Raw genomic sequence first — 25084 nt, 5'->3', positions numbered from 1 at the left:
TCCAAGGAACAGTCAAGTGGCACTTAGCTAGATAAATGTTTACTAGAGGCATCTTTTAAAACAAAGAATTTTCCAACAAAGGTAAGTCTTTTTCTTTTTCTAGTTACTCTATACTCCAGCGGTATCTCCCTATAGATTAGTAAGATGAATGTGTCCACAGTTAGGTGTATACCTATCTTTAAAGAAAAAAGATGTCTGTCAGTTACACTGCTATGACCTCAGGTTCCAGAATATTAAGGGAACATTCTTTCAAGAGATGTTTCACTTTGGACTAATCCTAAGTTTAGAAACCAGCTTATTGCCAAAGGGAAAAAGGATAGCCCAAGTGACAAGAAAACACTTCTCAATATGAATTGGTTTGGAAGTAACTTCTTCAAGTCCCCTGAGGATCTTTCCTTACTCAACATATACTCACCTCTGTTGTCATGTATGTCATCTGAAGATGAACAATATTTTATTTCCAGCTTGAGGTAGGGAATAGGATGAATTTTTCCCCTAGCTTTTGCTCTTTAGTTGGTCTATCAAATCAACCTCTACTTACAAGGAGCCAGGGAAAATAAAACTGGGCTTGGGAAGAAAGTGGTTGCTGTCTTTTCTCCATGTAAACTTGGAAAAGGGCACCTGATTTGTTCCTTCTGGCCTTTCTTGGCTGGTGACAAGAAAAGGGCTGGCTTGGGTGAAATGGTATCTCTTTATTCTTAACTTAAAATGTGGAACCCTGACCAAGTGGAACTTTATTTTTAGAGACTGCCAATCATTTCTACCCGTTTGAAATAAAAACTCAAGGGTTTTGGCTTCAGCTGAATTTGAAATATTCAAGGAGGCCTAGGTGCAAGGTAAAATGATTTCTCAGTACTCCCAAGTGTGATTACAGAAGAGTGACATGAAATACCAAGGCTGAAGGACCAGGCATGCGGCAGACGTGGTAGGGCTTGTGCTGGAAGAGGAAGAGGAATTGAGTGAGGTCAAACGGGGAAAAGTATGTATCTCATCTATCAAACTTTAGCAGGAGTTAACCTCCTGCCTCCTGAGTTAAAGCCTCCCTCAGCTTCTGAGGGTTAGGGTCACCAACCATCTTGGTTTGCCTGGAAGTGTACTGGTTTTAGCACTAAAAGTTCCCTGTCCTGGGAAAACCCTTGGTCCTGGGCCAACTGAAATGATTGGTTACCCTGACTGAATCTTTTTTTTTTTTTTAAGAGATGGGGTCTGAGGCCAGGCGCAGTGGCTCATAACCTGTAATCTTAGCACTTTGGGAGGCCGAGGTGGGCAGATCACCTGAAATCAGGAGTTTGAGACCAGTCTGGCCAACATAGTAAAGAAATTCCGTCTTTACTAAAAATACAAAATTAGCCGGCGTGGTGGTGCATGCCTGTGATCCCAGCTACTAGGGAGGCAGAGGCAGGGGAATCAATTGAACCCCGGAGGTGGAGATTGCAGTGAGCCAAGATCGCACCATGGCACTCCAGCCTGGGCTACAAGAGTGAAACACTGTCTCAGAAAAAGAAAAAAGAGATGGATCTTGCTCGTGGGTTTAAGCAATCCTCTCACCTCAGTCTCCCTTGTAGCTGGGATTTTAGGTGTGCACCACCATGCCTGGCCATCACTCTGACTGAATCTTAAGGCATTTGGGTAGCACATATGACAACTGAAAACCTGGTCCAGCTCTCCTCTCTCCTTCCTTTGTTTCTAAGAAAAGTATACAGAATGCCCTAGAGCATACACAGGATCCTGAAGTTAGAATAATAACAGTGGCCATCGACTTCATGCCTACTACATGTCAGGTACATGATCTTGTCTAATACTCTGGCAACGGAGGAGCTAGGATATTTTAAATCCAATTTTATGGAGGAGGATACCAGAGCTGAGGGTTGTGACAAGTTGTGTTTTCTAAGATCAAACAACTAGAATGTAACTATTTGAACTTTTTTGTGTCTGAAATTAAAATCTTTGCTCTTTCTACTAAATGAAGAACTTGTGAAATTTGATAGGTAAATGAGCATCTTCTCTGGTTTAGCAGAGCTTTGTGACCATAAGCTTCATCCACTGTTTGCATACTCATTCCTGTTCTTCAGTGGTAGCATAAGATTCCCTAAGTGTAGAATATAGAAAATCTGTCTAGGAAGCTACAAAAACTACTTGAATCTGATACCTGTAGCAGCCCCTGAATAATCTTTCAGTTCTTAATGAACTACTGAGTTCCTGGTACATGGAAGATACTCAGTGAAAGGTAGCTATGGTTGTTATTTTAATTACAACATGTGAGCAATCATTTTGAACTGAAATGTCTTAGCCAATGTATGTCAATTCAAACATTTTACTATAAAAGTAACTGAAGACTCGGTATTAAGGAAATAAATAATATATTTATCCTTGAGTTCAAAATTAGACAAACAGCCTAGACAATAAAGCAAGACCCTCATCTCTACAAAACATTAAAAAAAAATTAGCTGGGGATGGTGGCATGTGCCTGTGGTCCCAGCTAGTTGAAAGGCTGAGGCAGGAAGATCTCTTGAGCCCAGGAGTTCAAGGTTGCAGAGAGCCATAATCATGCCGCTGAACTCCAGCCTGGGTGACGGAGCAAGACCCTGTTTCAAAAAAAGACAACACACACACACACACAAAAGGTAAACACAGAAAAAAACCATTTTTTTTTCCACTAAGGAAAAGCAATCCTCTTGGTTATTTGATTTGGAATGGATAGAAGACACTCTTCCTTGCTATAATAAATGGTGTCACACACATAATACTGAGTTAGAAGCAAAAATTCTATTCTTAGGCTGCAAGCTATAAATAGTTCATTCCTAATCCATGCGTTTAGCCCTAAGAAATCCCTCTACTAAAAGATGATTGAAGCTCTTAGCCTAATGATGGAAGCACCAACTTGTGGCCATCACATTGAAAGGTAAATGCCTTTGTATGGAGGCATGCAGAAAGCTAAATTTTAGGCTACGCTCTGCTTGTATTTCATCAATTCATGCCCAAGACCTGTGGCTTTACTAGAGAATGAAACACAGTAAAGTTCACATAAATTTGTAGCTAGCCTTGAGGAGGACTCAAATATTACAGAAGAGACAAGCGAATCTATTTGGTCCAATTCAACAAATACTTATCATGCACCCATGAGGTTTCAGGGTAGTGTGCGGGATACTGGGTATACAGGGAGGAACAGCATATGCCCCCAACCTCAGGGAACCACACGGAGGTAGAGGAAATAAGACATATAAAAGTAGTTTCTTCAGGGCCAATTCAAATCAGCATAGATGTCTTAGTCTATTTCGGTTGCGGTAGCAAAATACCATAGGCTGTGTGGCTTAAACCAAAGAAATAATTTTCTCACAGTTCTGGAGAATGGAAGTCTGAGATTAGAATGCCAGCACAACTGAACTCTGGCGAGGACTTTCTTCCTGGTTTGCAGTGTGCTCATGTGGCCTTTCCTATGTACATGCATGTAAAGAGACAGCAATCTCTCTTAAGGCCACTTTTTTTTTTGAGACAGGGTCTTGCTCTGTTGCTTAGACTGGAATGCAGTGGTGCAATCTTGGCTCATTGCACCCTCTTCCTCACAGGCTCAAGAAATCCTCCTACCTCAGCCTCCCAAGTAGCTGGGACCACAGCTGCATGCCACCATGCCTGGCTAACTTTTTGTATTTTTAGTAGAGATAGGGTTTCACCATGTTGCTCAGGCTGGTCTTGAGCTCCGGAGCTCAAGCAATCCACCTGCCTTAGCCTCCCAAAGTGCTGGGATTATAGGCGTGAGCCACTGAGCCTGGCCTAAGGCCACCAAACTTACTGAATCAGGATCTCACCCCTACAACTTCACTTAACTTTCATTACTTCCTAAGTGCCCTGTCTCCAAATACATTCACAATGGGGGCTAGAACTTCAACATACATGCATTTTGGGGAATACAATGCAGCCTGCAGAAATGGGCCCTAACTTACATCATAACAAACATATTAAAATGTACCCATACATTTGTTATATCCACATATATATTTTTTTCTGTACAATACTTGAAAGAATTTTTATAATTTTGTTTTTGAGATTGTTCGACTATGAATAACTCATTTATTTATGACTAGTTGCTGCTTCTTTGCAACCATTCATATTTGGGAATTTTTGCAAAATGAGAACTTATAAATTGTTTTCAAAATGTTAAATATTTGTGTATTCTAAATTTGGCAATTAATAAAATTGACATAATGCTACGTTTTTGTGTTTAATTGAGCATTAATTTATTTGCAGTTTTTATATTTTGGAGCTAATTTTTTTTTCCACGGAAGTTTCTTGAAAAGCTCGTTAGACCATGAGAACTGTCTACAATGCCTAATGGATAAAAGGGCTGGGGGTATTTCATAGTTCCACTTCACACTTCCAGACAGGTCACTTCCAACCTAACCTCTCTTCCAAGCTCTGGTGCATCATTTCCAGCCATTTGTTAAGTATTGTCTTGATTCTCACTGACATTTAGACTGGACATGTTCCAAACATCCCTACATCCTATTCTCCTATTCTTTTTTTACTTTTTGCCATCTCTCTTGCATTGACATCACCACCTAGCTAGTGAGAGACGACTGTGGTCACCATCACTAGTGTCCAAATCTGGTATCAGGTTTCAGAATGGCATGAATGCTTAAAAATTACCTGAAAGCCTTGTTTTATATTGATTTCTGTACCTCATTCTTGGAAACCTGTGCAGTTGGTCTGAGGGAAGGCTTGGGAATTTCTTTTTTTAACAAGTTAATGTGCTGTCATCTTTGGGAAGGTGTGGACATGATCAGTATTGATGGGATGAAAAAGAGATGTGGATCTTAATAAGATCCACAGTGTAACTTATACTATAATACCATGAAATTCTATTGGCTTTATTGCCAGAAATCTGAGGTAATGGGCTCCACAGCTGTTTCCAAGATGCCCCCAGGATGTTGTCTTAAGGGTAGTTAGGAGTGTTCTGCTTTGGCCTCCAGGCCATGTGTCCCAGGTGCTGAACTTTGGTGACTATTACTGCGACAACTTTTTTTTTTTTTGAGACAGAGTCTCGCTCTGTTGCCCAGGCTGGGGTGCAGTGGCGCAATCTCAGCTCACTGCAACCTCCACCTTCTGGGTTCACGTGATTCTCCTGCCTCAGCCTCCTGAGTAGCTGGGATTACAAGTGCACACCACCACGCCCAGCTAATTTTTGTATTTTCAGTAGAGATGGGGTTTCACCATGTTGGTCAGGTGGTCTTGAACTTCTGACCTTGTGATCCGCCCACCTCTGGCTCCCAAAGTGCTGGGATTACAGGCATAAGCCACTTGCACCCTACTGCAACAACTGTTACAGGAAGAAATGCTGCTATCTCTTATTTTGTCTCAACTATGAGGCAGGCTCTTTCTTTAATTCTTCATAGCACATCAGAAATCAGGTGCAAACTCTTAATGAGGTTTGCTGAAAGAGAAGCACAAAACAGAATAATTACCACACTGCACAGGCTCAGACATTCTAGGGCCCTTCTACCCCGCTCTTGACCCACCCCTTCTATGAGGCCAGGTGCAATTTACCCTTCACTGTGGAAATCACTCCAAACATGGCCTTGGTTGAAGTTCAGGCAAAACTGATTTTCAGCCTCGGAAAGAGAAGTTTTTCCTTACCTCACTTTTGAAGCCCAGCCACCAGGTTTTCATTTTCTAATTCAGAATGATTGACAATAGGAATATTCATTCCTTTCTGGGAAAATCAACCCAAAGTATACTTTGTGGCACCACTAGGTCAATCATACAGTAATTTGATATCAAGACATATTCTGAAGTCTGGGTTATTCACTTAAATGATATCCATGTCAGCTTCAACAGCCTAGTCCAGGTTTCAGTCTGCCCACTCAGTCCAGTTCCTTCTCAGTATCCCTTCAGGAAAGGTTAAAAATCCTTGGGATGCAGCTCACTCAGAGTTACTTTGTCACACATCCCCTGGGCACAGTAAATGAATCAGATGTCCTTCAATAGACAAAATAATCTCATGAGGTAGTTTTTTCATCAGAACCAATGGAAAGCAGAGAGGTAAATTCACTTAACCAAGGTCAAGCCTCCAGGAATGCTGGGATTTGAACTGAGGCCTCGATTCCACGTTTGTGAATTTAACTATTTGAAAAACTGAGGAAGTAGACTGGACATTGAGCTTGAATTTGCATGTCAGGATTTAGAACAATAATTCTATTAATAGAGATGAGGCAAAAAGCCAGAAGAGAAGGTATGATGGAGGAGGAGAAGGGAGGGAGATGGCAGGGTCGATCTGGGCTATGAATTATGAGCCTCTTGGCATCATTGGGTTCCTATATCTTCTTTATGGTTCTGACTTGGCTTAATGGTTATTGTTCTGAAACACCTTTGTTTCCAAGTTAATCATCATCCTTGACTCTCCAGGGGCCACGTACCAGCCAGCGCTGTGGTGAAGCAGCCTGTTCGGGGAGCCAGTGGCAGGACGACAATCACAGCAATTGTCCAGACTGGCGGGGGCTGGAGCACTGGTCTCTTCAGTGTCTGCAGAGATAGGAGAATTTGTACGTTTTTCCTCCTCATTTAAGTTCCTCCTTACTGTTTTCTTTTCCAAGACATCAGTGAGTGGAAAAGCTACAGTAGGCACAAGGACAGAAATTAAATGGTTTCAGAATAACTGGACTAATCGTTCAGTGACTCAAATGTACTCCTTGTCTGGAAAAATCTTGCTTTTCAGAGATATGGATGCTTTATAGAATAAGTGGTGCCTTCAAAGATTTCTAAATGACAGACTCCACTGTTGGCAAAGTGCATAAAATGAGCTTTCTTATCCAGTGCTGGTGGGAGTGTAAATTGGTACAACTCTTCTGGGGGATGGTTTAGCAATCCATATAGAAAGAACTTCAGCTGTTGCATAGCTTTTGACCCAGTAATTACATTTTTAGGAGTTTAAGGAAATAAATCATGTGCCAAGATTTACCAGGAACATTAAATTTTGCAGCATTAGTTATTACAGCAGAAACCTGGAACAACTTAAATGTCCAACAAGAGGAATCCACACAATGAATTATTATACAGCCACAAAAAGTCATATTGTAGAATAATATTTAATGAGATGAAAAGATGATTTGGATACATTTTTAAGTTAAAGAAACACATTGCAAAACTGTGCACAGTAGATACCATTTTTTTTTTGGAGAGAGGAAAACATTTTTTAAATGTCTGGATGACTACAAATACAAATATTTATAGCAGATGTCTCCAGATGGTAGGTTAATGGATAATGTTTATTTCCTTTTTGCTTTTCTTTTTTTCAGTTGTCTTGGAAGAATACGTAGTACTCATATTAACAAGAACAATCACAAAAAGAAACTCCCTTCCTTGATTGAAATCCTTTCAGACACTGGTTAGACATTTTTCAGCTCTAAAGAAGGGCAAATAACACTGTCTTCTGGCTGCATGAATCCCCCCTGGGCTTAGAGTTCAAAGCTCATCAATTCTATTTTTACCTTAGGACATTCTGACCCATCTTTGGTACCACATGTCAGGATCCCCTTCCAGGACCTGATGGTCTTGCCCTAGGGAGCAATTGGATCACAGCTTCTCTCTGGGAGGAGGGAGGGTATGTGTGATGGCTGAGGGTCAGTCTCTTAAGTTCAAAATCCAACAGACTCTGGGTAAAATATTTTTGAAGGATATAGCAGCCTTCTGGGAAGATCTGAATTTGTCCTAAAGCCTCACAGGACATATCAACCAGAGAACTCTGAGCAAGTCCTCATTCAACTGAATCTTCCCTGTGACCCACAGCTTGGCAAGTCTCTTCCTGTCACTGCTACCCATGTGGATTTCTGACCAGACAATTATGGAAGCTGTTCTCTGGTTCTCTCAGAATTCTTCCTGATTCTCTGCTCTTTTCATGACTTTGGTAGTCACCCAGTACTAAGGTACAGAGAGCATAGAGTAGCCATGCACAAATGTGCAGATCTGGCCCCAGAGTAATAAGTGGACCATTTTCTTTCATAGATTATGGTTGGTGGTTGGGGAAACTTCAGTGCACTTGTAACTAGGGCAAAGCCTGGACTATGGTGTAGTGGTTAGGAGAACAGCTTCGTATCATATATACACCTTGAATCCTAACTCTGGCTCTTACTGGCCATGTAACGTTGAACAAGTCCTTTGGATCTTCATTTTTCCACCTCTAAAATGAAGATAATAGAGGTGCCTACCTCAAGGGTTACTGTAAAGATGGAAACAGATCATGTATAGAACCCACTCTTAACACTGGTTTGAGGCATAACTGGATCAGTTAGGGATTTAGGGTTGCAAGCTGTACTAGGTTGAGTAGTGTCACCTTGAAATGCATGTTTACTTGGAACCTCTGAATGTGACTTTATTTGGAAATAGAGTGTTTACAATGTAGTCAAATTAAAATAAAGTCAATCCTTATTTATAAGAAGAGAGAGATTTAGACAGACACACAAAGGAGAAGGCCATGTGAAGACAGAGGCAGAGATTGGAGTGACACATCTGCAAGCCAAAGAGCTCCAGCAATTGCCAGCAACCCCCAGAAGCCAGGAAAGAGACAGGGAACAGATTTTCCCTCGGACACCCCAAAAGGAATGAACTCTGCCAACACTTTGGTTTCACACCTCTAACCTCCAGAATTCTCCCATGAGAGAATAATTCCTGTTGTTTTAAGCCAACCAGTTTGTGGTATTTTGCTATGGCAGCCCTAGGAAACGAATATATAAGCCAACATCGAATTTCATTAGAAGGCCATAGGATAGCTCAGAGAATCAATGAGCCAGCTAAAAGCCAAGCCCAGAAAGGGACAAGACGTATTGTTATCAGGTGCTAGCTGACAGTCCGACCAGCTTTAAATGTTTTTATCTTTGTGTCATCCCCATCTGAGAATTGATGTTTATTTGCTCAGCTTGGATCATGTGCCTACTTCTTGACCAGGCCAGGGTTCTCTGAATGATAGTCCTACCAATATGGTTCACAATAAGGAAGGGATAATTTCCTAAATTTACTATTGGGGTGCAGTTACCAGGAAAATTCAAAAAAATATCATTACAATACCCTTAGTAAATCTTAGCTATTAATATTACTGGTATTTAAAAAAATTATCCTTCAGCATATTGAGAGCAAAGAGTGGATGAGTCAGAAGGTTTGTATTAGATGCTGCAGATTGATTTCTACATAATCCTAAGAGCACCTAGAAAAGCTGGTCAAGGAATTCTCACTTCTCAGCCATACTGTTTGCCTCAAGCGTTGCTTCACTGTTCACCTCTGCTCTCAACCCGCATCAACGCTCAGGAACACCAACCAACCACACTTCCTGAGGATTCCCTGGTTGTCCACTTGAGAGCCCATTCTAGTGACAAGGGGAGAAGGAAGGATATGTGGAGAAATACAATATTCTTTATAATTGGCACGAAGGAAAGGCCATGGATAGGGTTCAAGGTGATCTTGAATGTTGTGTCGTAATTTTTGTTCCCTAGTTGTGCTTCCATGTTGTGACTGCTCATAGTGTTTTAATGTTAATTGTCTTAGAAGAAAACCTAAAGGTAATATATTACTGTGTACACTCATTATCTACACTGTAATTCTGAGGATGCTGCTGGAGTGTGAGTGGTACAAGTCTTCAATTTCTTCCCCGCCTTATTCAGAAAGACTTTTAATTGGGGATTGTTTTATCCACGAAGTTTTATTTCGAGTAAATCACTGTGTACATCATTTTGACAGACTTGGGAACAAAGGGAGATCTTCTTCTCATGACTGTTCCATGCCAGATTCCCATCCTGGGACATTTTTCCATCAGATGCTGAGAATTATTGCTATAATTTGTCATCCATTAAACAAAGGGTACATTATGAACATCAGTGATTTCCATTTCTTTTTGACATTTTGCTTCTTCATTTTATTGTAATTATGTATTTTAAGTGCCTCCTTCTTCCCACCTCTGTGCTTTCATCGGAATTCACACTGCACTTGGATTAGCAAATGGGTGTCTCTGTGTCCTTTGAAGATAGGGTAGCTGAGAGCTCAGATGTGAAGATTAAACTGAAGTGAAATAAGTGGCTGCTAAGTGGCATTGTGAGTAAAAGACTGGGCAGTCCAGCTTTGGGAATGTTTGTGATGTGGCCTCAGAGAAGGTTTATGCGGAAGGTGTAATCAACTCCTAATTCAGCTCACAATTCAACCATGTTTACTGAGTTTCTTCCCATGTATAGGCATAAGGTAGGTGACATAGACACATTAGTGAATAGGTCAGAGACAGTGTCTTAGGGGAGATAGATAATAAACAAATCTAGAGGCCGGGCACGGTGGCTTCCCACCTATACTCCCAGCACTTTGGGAGGCCTACGCAGGCGGATTACCTGAGATCAGGAGTTTGAGACCAACCATAGCCAACACGGTGAAACCCCATCTCTACTAAAAATACAAAATTAGCTGGGCATGGTGGTACATGCCTGTAATCCCAGCTACATGGGAGGCTGAGGCAGGAGAATCTCTTGAACCCAGGAGGCAGAGGTTGCAGTAAGCTAAGATTGTGTGACTGCACTCCAGCCTGGGCGACAGAGCGAAACTGTCTCAAAACAAAACAAAACAAAACAAAACAACAACAAAAATCTATAAACAAAATAATTGCAGTTGTGAGAAATGCATGCCATGAAGAAATTTAAAAGTGTTATGAAAGGAAATTACAGGAGAATGGGGTAAAGGACAGCCTCTCTGAGGAGCTGACTTAAGCTGTTACCTGAAAGATAGGAAAGAATCAGCCACTCAAATAGCTTCCCTGTAGCGGGCATCGTAAGCACCAGGCAGTAAAGAGACTGATGTGTAGTAGGAATTATCAGATACCCAAGGTGGGAAGAAGAAAGCAAACCAGAATTTTCCCTGGTTTTCTGGAAAAGGAAGGAGTCATGAGAAGATGTTGGACTGGGATTTGTGTCCCCACACTGCATCTCACGTAACCTGTAGACTCCCTGAAAGCAGGGACTACAGTTTTCTTGTTCAATTCTCTGATGCCCAGCAGAGCAGTTAGACCATAGGAGACACTTAAACATATTTGCTGAATAACATGTAAATGAATTTTCACTTGTATTCTCACTTGCTTCTTTGTCATATTTAATTGAAAAACTCATAGAGCCTCAGAGTTAGAAGGGATCTTGCGAGTCACCTTGTCTGTTCCCCCATCTGTTTGCCTAAATCCCCTCTGCAACATGCCAAGACCTGATAGCCTTGACTTTCTGAGCACTTCCAGGGAGGAGGGCTCCTTTTCTTTGGACCCAGTTCACCACTTTAAAAAATTATTTTGAATTGACTGCCATGCACATAATGCAGAATTCAAAAGTACCTACCTTTTTCGTATATGAAAAGCAAGTAGCACTCCATCCTTGCCCTCTATCCACCTGGTTTTTCTCTCCAGAGTCAAATACCTGTGCTTGAGTCCAGATATAGTCTATATACTTATACAGATATAAAAATCTAAAAAGTTAAAATAGATGTGTAATTATAAAAGTATTATATAATCATTATAAAAAAGAAAAATGCAAAAAACTATAAAGGAAAAAAACAGTATCCTGTAATCCCAGCTCTTGGAGATAAATATCGTTAATATTTTGGTATGTATTCTTCTAGATGTTTTGCTTGTGTATGTGTGTGTGTGTATAATTTATACAAGTGGTAGCACTGTAAACACATACTGTCTAGCACCTTTGGCTTATTTTAATTTAATAATATATCTCACATCACATTCTTCTGAAAGAAATATAAAAGAAAAAAACATATCTAGGTGATCAGACCATATCAACATATCTGGAGCTAATTTCTTAAAATTCGGCAAAGATTCGGCCAGGCGCTGTGACTCGGCCAAGTGCTGTAACCCCAGCACTTTGGGAGGCTGAGGCAGGCAGATCACAAGGTCAGGAGTTTGAGACCAACCTGGCCAATATGGTGAAACCCCGTCTCTACTAAAAATACAAAAATTAGCCAGGATTTGTGGCGTGCTTCTGTAATCCCAGCTACCTGGGAGGCTGAGGCAGGAGAATTGCTTGAACCCAGGAGGCGGAGATTGCAGTGAGCTGAGATTGTGCCACTACACTTCAGCCTGGGTGACAGAGCGAGACTCTGTCCAAAAAAAAAAAAACCAAAACTGCAGAGATTCCATTGTATGAATGTACCATAGCTTATTTATCTGAAAATCTCCACTGATGGACCTTTATGTGGTTTCCAGACTTTGCCATTCAAACCAATGCTATATGAATATCACTGCACAGATGTCATTTTGCATGTGTGTGAGTATGTCTGTTGGATAACCACTAAAGAATAAACCTGCTGGTCAAATAGTATGTGCTATTTTTTTTTTTTTTTTTTTTTTTTTTTTTTTTTGAGACGGAGTCTCGCTCTGTCGCCCAGGCTGGAGTGCAGGGCCGGATCTCAGCTGACTGCAAACTCTGTCTTCCGGGTTTACGCCATTCTCCTGCCTCAGCCTCCCAAGTAGCTGAAACTACAGGCACCTGCCACCACGCCCGGCTAGTTTTTTGTATTTTTTAGTAGAGACGGGGTTTCACCATGTTAGCCAGGATGGTCTCGATCTCCTGACCTCATGATCCGCCCGTCTCGGCCTCCCAAAGTGCTGGGATTACAGGCTTCAGCCACTGCGCCCGGCCTAGTATGTGCTATTTTAAATGTTGATAGATGTTGCCAAATGACTTTCCATTTGGAAGTTGTACTAATTTACACTCCCACCAGCAATGTATGAATATGACCCATTTCTTTTCTGAGCATCTCATTGTTAGAAAGTTCTGCCTCTTTTGAAATAATTGATCTGAAATGTGCCTCACTGAAATTTCCACCCACCTTTCCTACTTCTACTCTCTGGGGCTCCACACTCTGGTTTTGTGTAGGTTTCTTTTCTTTCTCTTGACTTTCCTATGAGTTAGAAGGATGAATAATGAGCAATATTCCACACATGTGGGTGGAGCCCATCTCAGAGAACAGGCCTGGATCATTTATACTGTGGGTGCTTACATAACCACCAGGCCTTTAGGTGTAAGAGGAAGAAGCTAAATATACCCCTTTTGAACCTGAGCTCCTTAAAAAAAAAGACAAAAACAATTTTTTTTTTTTTTACTAGTAACAAGTGAATATATTTACCTTGCAAAAAACGAAACATTACAGAAAAGGGAAGCATGTCCCTTCTTTTAATTTTATTTATTTATTTATAGAGGTAGGGTCTTGCTTGTTGCCCAGGCTGGAGTATAGTGGCATAATTACAGCTCATTATAACCTCAGACTCCTACGTTCAAGTGATCCTCTTGCCTCAACCTCCAGAGTGACTAGGACTACAGGTGCGTGCCACTATGCCTGGCTAATTTTAATTTTAATTTCTTTTTTTTTTTTTGTAGAGATGGAGTCTTGTTATGTTTCCCAGCCTGGTCTCAAACTCCTGGCCTCAAGTGATCCTCCTGCCTTGGCCTCCCAAAGTGTTGAAATCTTAGAGAGTTTCCTTCCTGATCTTTTTCTCTATATTTCTCTATATTTATAATATAAATGGTGTTATGTATTATGCTGTGCATATCATTATGCAGTTTGATTTTTTTAAACTCAAAATTTTCTTAGAGATTTAACTCTGTTGGTTCTTTTTTTTTTTTCAGTTGCCTAGGCTGGAGTGCAGTGGCACGATCTCGGCTCACTGCAAACTCTGCCTCCCGGGTTCACGCCATTCTCCTGCCTCAGCCTCCCAAGCAGTTGGGACTACAGGCGCCCGCCACCACGCCCGGCTATTTTTTTGCATTTTTAGTAGAGACGGGGTTTCACTGTGTTAGCCAGGATGGTCTCGATCTCCTGACCTTGTGATCTGCCCGCCTTGGCCTCCCAAAGTGCTGGGATTACAGGCATGAGCCACCATGGCGGCACTCTGTTGGTTCTTAATTGATCTTTTGTATTCCACATTATGTATTGTTGTACCATTATAGTTTATTTGTACTTCAGTCTATTAATATACATTCATGTTGTTTTAAATTTAAAGTTACAAGTAATGCTGCACTGACTATTCTTGTACCTGCCTCTTTGTGAGCATGTATAAGATAAGCATTGGTCCAGGGTGGACACTGATAAGTGGAATCACTGGGTCCTAGAGGATGTAACATTTTCATAGATTCAGCAAAAATGCTTTCCAAAGTGACTGTGCTAATTTCTACTTCCATCTGTGTGTGGAGTACCTATTTCTTCATGACTCCCCACAATATATCATATTGACAATTTTTTTTTTTTTTTTTGAGACAGAGTTTCGCTCTTGTTGCTCAGGCTGGAGTGCAGTGGTGCGATCTCGGCTCACTGCAACCTCCGCCCCCTGGGTTCAAGCAATTCTCCTGCATCAGCCTCCTCAGTAGCTGGGATTACAGGCACCTGCCACCACGCCCAGCTAATTTTTTGTATTTTTAGTAGAGACAGGGTTTTGCCATGTTGGGCAGGCTGGTCTTGAACTCCCAACCTCAGGTGATCTGCCCTCCTTGGCCACCCAAAGTGCTGGGATTACAGGCGTGAGTTACTGCCCCTGGCCTGACAAATTTTTTAAAATTGACATTATCATGGATAATAAGTCGTTTCTGGATGTCTTAGTATTCATTTCCAATGACATTGAGCAACCTTTTGCCTTCATTATTGGCCATTTGTATTTGCTTTTCAGTGAGTTACCTGCCCATGTCCTATGCCCATTTTCTTCTTTTGTTTAATCTTCTATATGGTGATTTGCAGAAGTAGGTTTTTATTTTTTTATTTTTTTGAGATAGGGTCTCATTCTCTTGCCCAGACTGGAGTGCAGTGGCCCGATCTCGGCTCATGGCAGCCTCCACCTCTCAAGCTCAAGGGAGTCTTCTGCCTCAGCCTCCCGAGTAGCTGGGCTTACAGGCGCACGCCACTACTGCCTGGCTAATTTTTGTATTTTTCGTAGGGATGGGGTTTCACCATGTTGGCCAGGCTGGTCTCGAACTCCTGACCTTAAATGATCCACCTGCCTCGGCCTCTCAAAGTGTTAGAATTACAGGCGTGAACCACTGTGTCTGGCCAAGAGTTCTTTATATATTCTAGATACTTATCCTTGGCCTGTGATATGTGTTGCAAAGTCTTTTCCTAGAGAGTCTTTAGAACAAAGGATCCCATCATCCTGATTTTGTGCATCCCTTCTTGGGGTGTGACCTGACAGTGTGTCCATATCCCACTGCATTCCTCACAGTACAGAGTAGCAACACTTGATGAAAGGATCTTTCTTAAAGAAGTTGAGGCCAGGCGCTGTGGCTCAGCCTGTAATCCCAGCACTTCAGGAGGCTGAAGTGGGTGGATCACCTGAGGTCAGGAGTTTGAGACCAGCCTGGCCAATGTGGCGAAACCCTGTCTCTACTAAACATACAAAAATTAGCCGGGCGTGGTGGCGGGCACCTGTATTCCCAGCTACTCGGGAGACTGCGGCAGGAGAATTCCTTGAACCCAGGAGGTGGAAGTTGCAGTGAGCTGAGATTGTGCCATTGAACTCCAGCCTGGATGACAGAGGAAGACTTCATCTGAAAAAAAAAAAAAAAGTTGCCTGACTTAAGACTACCCCACAGGAATAAATGTACAGTAGTGATAGGATACTGTCTAGCACACCAATCCACAACCACTGTGGCATAATAGATACATACATAAAACATGAGAACATAAGGCAATATGTATAGTAGTTCAGACTTTGGAACCAGACTACCTGAGTTACATCTCACCTCTGCCTTTCACTGATAATTGTGTGAATTTGGACAAATTACTTAAATCTTCTGGGCCTCAGTATCCTCATCTGTAAAATGGGGATAAGAAGAGTACCTGTAGGATTGTTGCAAAGATTAAATGAGTTAATATGTGCAGAGTGATTTTAACAGGGCTTGGTACATAGTGAACTCTGTATAAATATTAGCTATTATATAATAAAAATTTGTCCTTCATAGTGTTTTTTTTAAAATCACATCTGATTTCTGCTTCAAAGTACAGTAACTGAATTTGAGGTATGTTTCTTTCAGCATCTAGTACTACCCCCTAATGAACACTTAGATAACATGATTATATGACAAAAAAGATTAAAAAAACAAAAGCATGTTTTTTTTTTTAAAGCATATGAATCGTAAAAATATGGTGCCAGAGTTCAAATGCACTTAAACAATTTCTGTACAAAATACTTATTGAGAATGGTGGGCACTTCTCTTTGTCAGTTAAAGTGGTACAGCTGAGGCAATCATGTAAACACTATTTATTAGTCACTTAGTTTGTCAGCTTTACAATTAAGCATGTTTTGATTAATTTTTTTTATTTACAGGGATTTACACTATTTTGTAATCCACACGTAAAGTGAGAGTTGATTGATTTTTATGTGCCAGTGATTTCAGAATCCCCTAATTCAAGGTTGCATGCAGTGTGAGTACTCTGTACTCTCAGTAAATTTACTGGACCATTTGCTGTCCTCTAAGCTGTTCATACCAGGTATCCAGGCTGGGTGGGACCTGCTGATCTACCTGAGATTACTTTTTAAATGTAGGGTGAAGTATCCCAGTCTTATTTGAGACTGAATTCAGAGTTTGCTTTGGGCCAAGAGATGTCTACAGTAGATGATTTAGTGACTCTCTTGAGACTCCCAAATAGATGAAATAGACATTCTGATCTTCAAAGGCAGGCTGCTTCCTTCCCTGCCCCCATCTCTCATGCCCTTTGTATGCTTGTGCTACTTCATCCACTATTCGAAGTTGAAGTTCAGAGTCTTGGAGGCTTGGAGAGTCTAAGATACAGAATTCCTAGCTTTTTGCCTCTTTGTCACTGAATTTGGGAGTGGGACTTTGAAGTGCTCACTGTGGGAGAACAAGGGGTAGCCAGAGACAGGCCATTGTCAGGAAGCTCTTCAGTGTACTGGTGTCATGGTATGTGAGCCTTTGCGTCTGGTGCACTAAAAGACAATGGTGACTACTTCACACTCACTAGAGTAACTAAAATAAAAATGACTGACAATAGCAAATGTTGGTGAGGATGTGGAGTAATTAGAACTCTTGGCCAGGAGTGGTGGTTCATGCTTGTAATCCCAGTACTTTGGGAAGCCAAAATGGGAGGATTGCTTGAGCCCAGGAGTTCAGGCAACATACAGAGACCCCATCTCTACAAAAAATAAGAAAAAAGGTTAGCCAGGTGATATGGTTTGGATCTGTCCCCACCAAATCTCGTAGGATTGTCATCCCCCGTGTTGGAGATGGGCCCTGAGATTACTATATGGTACCAAGGGGGGATGGTGCCAAACCATTAGAAGCTGCCCCTGTGATCCAATCACAATTGGATCCATCCCCCTTTGGTACTGTATAGTGAGTACGTTCTTATGAGATCTGGTTGTTTAAAAGTGTGTAGCACCTCTGCCTTTGCTCTCTTCCTCTTTCCCTGGCCATGTAAGACATGCCTGCTTCTCCTTAGCCTTCTGCCATGTTTGTAAGTTTCCTGAAGCCTCCCCAGAAGCAGAAGCTGCTATGCTTCCTGTACAGCTTGAGAAACCGTAAGGCAATGAAACCTCCTTTATTTGTAAAGTACCCATTCTCAGGTATTTCTTTATAGCAATGCAAGAACAGACTAATACACTGGATGTGGTGGTGCATGCCTGTAGTCCCAATTACTCAGGAGGCTGGGATGAGATGATGAGAGGATCGCTTGAACCTGGGAGGTTGAGGCTGCAGTGAGCCATGATGGTGCCACCGCACCCCAGCCTGGGTGACAGAGTGACACCCTGCCTCAAAATCAATCAATCAATAAATAAATAAATAAACAAAATAGAACTCTCATGCATTGCTGATGGGAGTCTAAAATGGTACAAATATTTTGGAGAACTGTCTGTCATTTCTTGCAAAGTTAAACATATATCTACCCTATAACCTAGCAATTCCCCTTCCAGGAATCCACCCAAATGCAATAAAACATACGCCTGTGTAAACACTTACAGATGAGTCTTCATAGCAGTCTTATTAATAATAGCAAAAAATGAAATAATCAAATGTTTATCAATGGGAGAATGGAGAAACAATTTGTAGAATATTCATACAATGGAATATGACTCAACTCTGAAAAAAGAGACATTCACACAACAGCATAGATGCATCAAAACATGATGTTGAATGAAATAAGTCAGATACAAAAGCAAACATGATTTCATTTATGTGAAGTCCAAGAAGAGGCAAAACTCATCTATAAGAATAGATATTGGAACAATGGTTGCCTCTAGTGGGCAACGGGAGGGTTGGGATTGATTGGAAAGGGACACAGGAGCTCTGGGGTGAGAGCAATGTTCCACACGTCTGGTTACTTGGGTATATGTGATTGTTGACGCTCATCCAACTGAACACGTATGGCCTGTGCATTTTCTTATATAAAATTATGCCTCCATAAAATATTTAAAAAATTTTAGAGATTATGGTTAGCTTGGAACTTTTGAGGTTTCACAGTCCTAATTATTTGCATTCATCAGAGTTGTCATCTTTTACAATGCTAGATGACATCTTAACTGTATATCAGGGGTTTTAACCTGTGGTCTGTTAATAATTTTCAATGAATCCATGAACTCCGTGAAATTGAATGCACAATTTTGCAGGTCTATGTGTGTGTAGTTTTCTTTTCCCTTGTGGACTGAGTTCATAGCTATCATTGTACTCTCAAAATTGTCTGTGACCCAAAACATATTTAGAATAGAATCCCTGTGTTGGAAGGTTCACGCAGAGTGTGTAGAAAACAATATCAGTAAAGATGAGTGAACTAATAAATGACAAATTGTTTCTAGTCGATGTTCAAGGAAACAAGCCCCTAATAGTTTGCAGATTGAAACTGGCAGATGTCAGTGACTCCAAGACACTAACATAAATTTGAATAACTTGGTCTGAGAAATAGAATAAAGCCCTGATAAGAATAGGAGGCAGAGTCAGTGTACTATAAAAGACCTTTCAATTACACTTATGGAAATAGATGTCTGTTATTCAAGAGTATACCGTGTTTACTTTAAATATTGAAATTAGATAGATGAACGTAATGGAAGCAACAGTTATGATTCAACTGTAAAAAAATTATTTGATGCTTTTCTCTTAACAGGAACAAAACAATTACCATAGTCAATGCTAACAGAATTGTATCAGGTTTAACAAAAGAAGGCAATTTTGATGTGGCTCAGTTATGGCAGTTTTCATACAATGAGTTTTGGGAATTGGTTATTTATTCTCAGTGTCTGATAGTAGGGAGACAGTGCAGCATTAAACTGATGGCATAAAGTTGTAAATATTCTTTGAGATGTGAAGTTGCTCCAAGAAATCTGAGAAGCTTGGCTTTTTTGGATGTGGTTATTGACAGGTTTCTGTGGTCTATTCTGTCCTATGTGTCTTGAGTGTGACATCGCCAGGCATTATGGAGAGTGTCTTTGTTGGCCGTTGTTACCTGGGTCCACCTTTGCACTGAGAATTGGCACCAGGGAGAGACATAAAATACAGGTAAGTGTGTTTGAAGATATAAGTGAACCTGAATCTGTATGAAAACCTAGATGCCTTCCAAACCTGTGATTTTTCAAATAAAAAAAGGGTGGGTGAGATTGTCGAAACATACCATGCTTAGTGGGAAACTTTGAGAAAGGAAATACATTTAAAATTTTTATTCTTTACCAGGAAGTGTAAGTTAACTAAAATACCATATTATTTTAGTAGAGATGGGGTTTTGCCACGTTGGCCAGGCTGTTCTCAAAGTCCTGCCCTCAATGATCCGCCCACTTCGGCCTCCCAAAGTGCTGGGATTACAGGTGTGAACCACCATGCCTGGTCCAGACTGATATATTTTAAGTGAAAAAAAAAAAAAAAAAAAAAAGTAAAGCACAGAAGTATGGAACTATTTAAAAAGACTTTATATGTGTACGTTTATGTAGACAAAGAATTTATCTGGAAGTGGTTACAAGAAACTAGTAACAATGATTACTTCCAGGCAGGCAACTGGATGGCTGGGGACAGCTGGAGAGAGGGATTTACTTTTTACTTCCTATCCCTTCTTACACTGAAATTTTAGGCCATGTGCACTTATTACCTACTCCAAAGAAATAAATAATTATAAATATTAGGTCCTAAGAGAAAGAACCAAGAAGTTGATAGAGAAATCAGTGGTTTCAATTATAAAGGCCCATATCAGAGGTCCTAAGGGCAGGGCTCTGAATCGCAGGTATTGATTAGCAATTCAGCTGCTTGGCACTTATACAACTTAGTGTCCCTGGGCATTGGCTTAAGGATGTTAGTGAACCTTTGAAGTCGTGGTTGAAGGGCCAGGAGGTAATATTGTACAGGTCCCTGGGGAAGAAAAATGAGCCTGTGTGACTACAACAGAACAGACTCTGGTCTTGCCCTAGGGCACGTTGTGTGAAGACTGGCTGGCGGTGCATTGCTGTTGGCCTTTTTCCATCTGCCAGGTGGCCCGTGAACTCAAGATGAGGACCTCCCAAGTGTATGAAATCTGTGCAGTCCCAATGACTAAGGACACCCTGGTTTGACAGAGCAAGATAACTCCTCTTCCTTACTCCCCAACACCCTCCTCTCAAACCTCTGAGTAGAACAATTGCTTTTCCTAAGTTTTACTGAAATGGTATAAAAATAAATGATTTCCCCCCATTGTCTCTACTGTTCTTCTTTCTTTACATATTTCCCTGTTGATGACTTTATCATTTGTCTGAATTTGCTATTCCAGTCCAGCCATATAAAGTAGATCTAGAGGTGAGTTTTCTTGTTTGTTTATTTTCTGAGACAGAGTCTTGGCTCTGTCACCCGGGCTGGAGTGCAGTGGCACCATCTCGCCTTCAAGCAATTCTCCTGTCTCAGCCTCCTGAGTAGCTGGGATTACAGGCATGCACCAACACACCTGGCTAATTTTTGCATTTTAAGTAGAGACGGGGTTTCAACATGTTGGCCAGACTGGACTTGAACTCCTGACTTCAGGTGATCCACCTGCCTCGGACTCTCAAAGTGCTGGGATTATAGACGTGAGCCATCACGACCAGCCTAGAGGTGAGTTTTGTGCCTCCCCTCCCCTGCTGGAGTTTTGGAAGCTTGCATTTTCCCCTCCAGATTTCTACTGCCATCCTTTCATGAGGGATGTCTGAGAAGCTGGAATAGTTGTTATGTGGCTTTCTTATGTCAAGCCACCTTCCTCAGAGTATCAGGGATGGGACAGAAGGTGGTTAACTTTAGTTAGCATCTGGACTGGCTGGAAATGTCACTGAAACACATCAGCAATTATCTTTCCCTTGTCCCAACTCTTCAGGTCTGATTGCTTCAAGGAGAAAGTCTCAGGTTGGTGCCCATCTTGAACACCTCTGTAACACTTAACAAATCTTCTTCAGGCCCCAGGTTCAAAACCTCAGGTAGCAACAGCTGTGGGTGGAATTGTGTTCCCCACCTCCCACTCCTCCACCAAAAGATATGTTGAAGTCTTAACCCCTGGTAACTGTGAATACGATTTTATCTGGAAATAGGGTATTTGCCATTGTAACTAGTTTAAAATGAGATCATTAGAGTGGGTCCTAATCCAGTATGACTGGTGTCCTTACAAGAAGAGGGGAAAAGACACAAAGATAGAGACACAGAGGGAAGACACGTATGTGAAGACAAAGGCAGAGATGGGAGTGATGCTACCACAAGCCCAGGAATGCCTGGGGCTACCAGAGGTTGGAAGAGGCAAGGGAAAATCCTCCCTCAGAGATTTTGGAGGGAGCATGGCCCTGCCAACATCTTGATACTGGACTTCTAGCCTCCAGACCGAGACAGAATAAGTTTTTGTTGTTTTAAGGTACCCAGTTTGTGATCACTTATTTTAGCAGCCCTAGGAAGCGACCATCTACCATGTTTGGTAGATGTTTTTGTTAGGGCAGCAGCACCAAACAGTGCCGAAGAACCTGGGCTCTGCAGCCTGAAACGCCTCCTCTGTTTACTAATTATACAACCATAGGCAAACTTGCTAACCTCTCTCTGTTTCAGCTTCCTTATCCAGGAAGTGGGATGGTGATAGTACTGACCTCGTAGGGCATGAAGATTGTAAATCAAGACATTTAGCACACTGCCTAGCAGGTAGGATGGACTCAGTAAATATGTGTGATCACTGTTTTATGGCTACTTTGTATTTGTGGCAAATTATACTAATTTTCCTTTTTTTTTTCCTTTGAGACTGAATCTTGCTCTGTCACCCAGGCTGTAGTGCAGTGAGTGGCATGATCTTGGCGCACTGCAACCTCCACCTCCTGGGTTCAAGTGATTCTTGTGCCTCAGAGTAGCTGGGATTATAGACATGTGCCCCCATGCCTGGCTAAGTTTTGTGTTTTTAGTACAGACGGGGTTTTGCCATATTGCCTAGGCTGGTCTCGAACTTCTGGGCTCAAGCGATCCACCTACCTTGGCCTCCAAAAGTGCTGGGATTACAGGCGTAAGCCACTGCACCCAGCCAAATTATACTGATTTACCATTGGAACATATAGTTTTCCTTTAAATTAAATTCTAGATGAAAGTTGATACTAGAGATGAAGTTGCCCCCACCTCAAAAAAGAAAATTGAATCAATTAAAATAAGAATTTTAAGTAAATAATAGCACAGGTGGTAGATGGATATGGTAAACATTGTGAAGGTGGTAAGATACTAATATTAGGAAGCACTTATATGTGCCAGGCACTGTTCAAATCACTCGATGTGTTTTAAGAAATTTATCCTTAACATCCCTCAGAAAGGTGCTATTATATCTCCATTTTCTAGAAAAGGGATCTGAGCCACAGAGAGGTTAAGTAACTTACCCAAGGCTAAACAGCTGGCAACACAGGAAATCAGGCACTTGAGGCTGTGCACCTAACCTTTGCACTAATCAGGCAGAGAAGACTTCCAGCCAAGAGGGCCCTCATGGTTGTACAAACCAGAGTTTGCTCCACAGAAGTGAATTCAGCCTGCTCAGCTTTAAAAGGAAGTGTTACTTGCCTGTTTCTCCACCTACCTCCACTGAAACTAAGCAATTCCCATTCGACAAAGTGATTTCCTCTCCTCCTAACCCTCCCTTTTGGATGTCCAGAGCAGCTGCCAGGAGCTAAACCCCTTTGGGAGAAATCAAATGCTCACTGTTGACATTTAATTTATGACAAAGTGTTGCCCTCTCCAAACCAGCTACTGAAAAAAAAAAAAAAAAAAAAAAAAAAAAAATCCAGGCCTGAGGAACAACCTATTAAATGAAAATAAACATTTTATTGTTTCATGCTAAAAGACGTATTAGGCTTCACACACTTATACCTGGGAACAATGCACGTTTTTGGCAAAGGAGACTTGAGTAATCTCTACACGTTCACATGGTTGACCCCTCCCTGCATGAAGAGCAGATGGTGTTTCATGCACAGATTTCTGGCACAGTTCTCCTCTCGTCTGATGTAAAGGGTGTGAGTGGACCTCTAGCCCCCTTTCCCCTTTGCTTCTTCTGATCAGTCTCGGCGGTAAAGAGAAAATGTAGCACTTCATTAGGGCCACTAACCCAAGTCAATCTCTGGACTCTGAAGCACTGAGTCGACCACAGAATCACAGAACATAAAACAGAATTAACATGTGGATAGTTTTTTGAAAACCGATGGTAGAAAGTGGTCCTGAAGGGAGATGGCTTAGGGTCATGACTTCTGGTGTCTTCTAGAAGAACATGTTAAGTCCAGGAAAAAAGGACTTGAAAAAAAAATCTGTGCTTCCAGGAGAAACATTATCCAATACTAGATATTGAAGTGAGAGACAATAACTCTGACATTAAACACTCCATTAGCACAGTTTTACAAAAAATTCAGAGTGCTACAAATTTAAGTGTTACCCAACAGTGAAGACACATTCTGTATGTTTTTCTTCTTACTAGAAAATTCCAGACCGGGCGTGGTGGCTCACACCTGTAATTTCAGCATTTTGGGAGGTCAAGTGGGCAGATCACAAGGTCTGAAGATCGAGACCATCCTGGCTAACACGGTGAAACCCCATCTCTACCAAAAATACAAAAAATTAGCAGGGCGAGGTGGCATGCACCTGTAATCCCAGCTACTCGTGAGGCTGAAGCAGGAGAATCGCTTGAATATGGGAGTCAGAGCTTGCAGTGAGCTGAGATGGCACCACTGCACTCCAGCCTGGGCGACAGAGTGAGACTCCATCTCAAAAAAATGAAAATTCCTTTTGGTTTTCCAAGATACAATGTGTGGAACAAATCCCTCCATGTGGGTAAACAACACCGATACACATGCAACAGACATTTTACAGTAATCCATACAGATTATTACAAATTACAAAACCAGAAAACAAGCCCCTACACCTCTTGGCTTTACAGTGGAATATACTAAGGAAATAAGTTGCCAGCCCTGGAACGCTCTATTTTTTGGGATGAAGATATGAAAATTTTGAAAGTCCTTAAGTGTCCACTGCCCTAAGCAATCATTTTTTTATGTATGTTATATACGTAAGGTTTATTTATACAATATTCCATAATGACTAACACATTATACTCCTTTTATAAACATTATTCACATACATATTAACTCAGAGATTCTCTTTGGTCTATTAAAAACACTGTACTTAAAAAAATAAGCAGAGACACAAGAGTCTCTAGTTTTCTGCTTATGCTTCCATGGAGGTGTGAATTTTCTCTTTATTTTCTCCTTCCTCTTTTTACCCTTAACACCCTTTCCCCCTGACCCGAAGTGTAGTAATAAGAAACAATAATTCCGGGAGATGAAACTCAGATGTCACCATTAGCAAACTATTCTACTGCACATTTCTGGGTTGGCTTTTTGTGATCATTCAAGACCATCCTTGCCTCCTCCCTGACATCCCCAACACTTTGTGGTCATTGATCATTTGGAATCTGTATCTGTGTTTTAAAAAATATCTGGTTTACTGGCTAAGCAGGTCCGAAGGAAGAGCTAAATCCTTATGAAACCCTCCACTATACCTCGTGGAAAGTTCCCAGAGACTTAGAAAACAGGATGTGTTTTTTAAAAAAATTAGGAGTGGTGGTTTAGCAGTGGTGGTTTCCTATTGCTCAATCATAA

At 41.3% G+C, this 25084-nt stretch overlaps 1 protein-coding gene across 2 annotated transcripts; it reads left to right on the top strand.

The window, feature by feature from the left end:
* The first annotated feature begins 249 nt into the window (after positions 1–249).
* Positions 250–20657, top strand: PLAC8L1 (PLAC8 like 1). 2 transcript variants are annotated; one of them, XM_017872234.1, is made up of 4 exons: positions 250–470; positions 6400–6536; positions 19366–19502; positions 20399–20657. In XM_017872234.1, the coding sequence occupies exons 1-4, from the start codon at positions 349–351 to the stop codon at positions 20537–20539; spliced, it is 537 nt and encodes a 178-aa protein (XP_017727723.1). In that variant the 5' UTR covers positions 250–348; the 3' UTR covers positions 20540–20657. The 2 variants fall into 2 exon arrangements, with proteins under 2 accessions (XP_017727723.1, XP_017727728.1); XM_017872239.1 differs by having other exon boundaries at positions 20459–20646.
* The last annotated feature ends 4427 nt before the right edge of the window (positions 20658–25084 follow it).

This window comes from Rhinopithecus bieti, unplaced genomic scaffold (genome assembly GCF_001698545.2).
Source record: "Rhinopithecus bieti isolate Rb0 unplaced genomic scaffold, ASM169854v2 scaffold_757, whole genome shotgun sequence".
Taxonomy (NCBI): Eukaryota; Metazoa; Chordata; class Mammalia; order Primates; family Cercopithecidae; genus Rhinopithecus; species Rhinopithecus bieti.
The sequence above is the reverse complement of the archived record's forward strand: the minus strand, read 5'-3'. Positions and strand labels throughout refer to the sequence as shown.

What these genes read in the sequence shown, in the direction of transcription:
- PLAC8L1 (XM_017872234.1), top strand. Translation starts at nt 349, where the DNA reads ATGAATTGGTTTGGAAGTAACTTCTTCAAGTCCCCTGAGGATCTTTCC. An exon ending in CTGCAGAGATAGGAGAATTT is followed by an intron (nt 6,537 to 19,365) that starts GTACGTTTTTCC and finishes GGTTATTGACAG; the next exon opens with GTTTCTGTGGTCTATTCTGT. An exon ending in GGGAGAGACATAAAATACAG is followed by an intron (nt 19,503 to 20,398) that starts GTAAGTGTGTTT and finishes GTCTTGCCCTAG; the next exon opens with GGCACGTTGTGTGAAGACTG.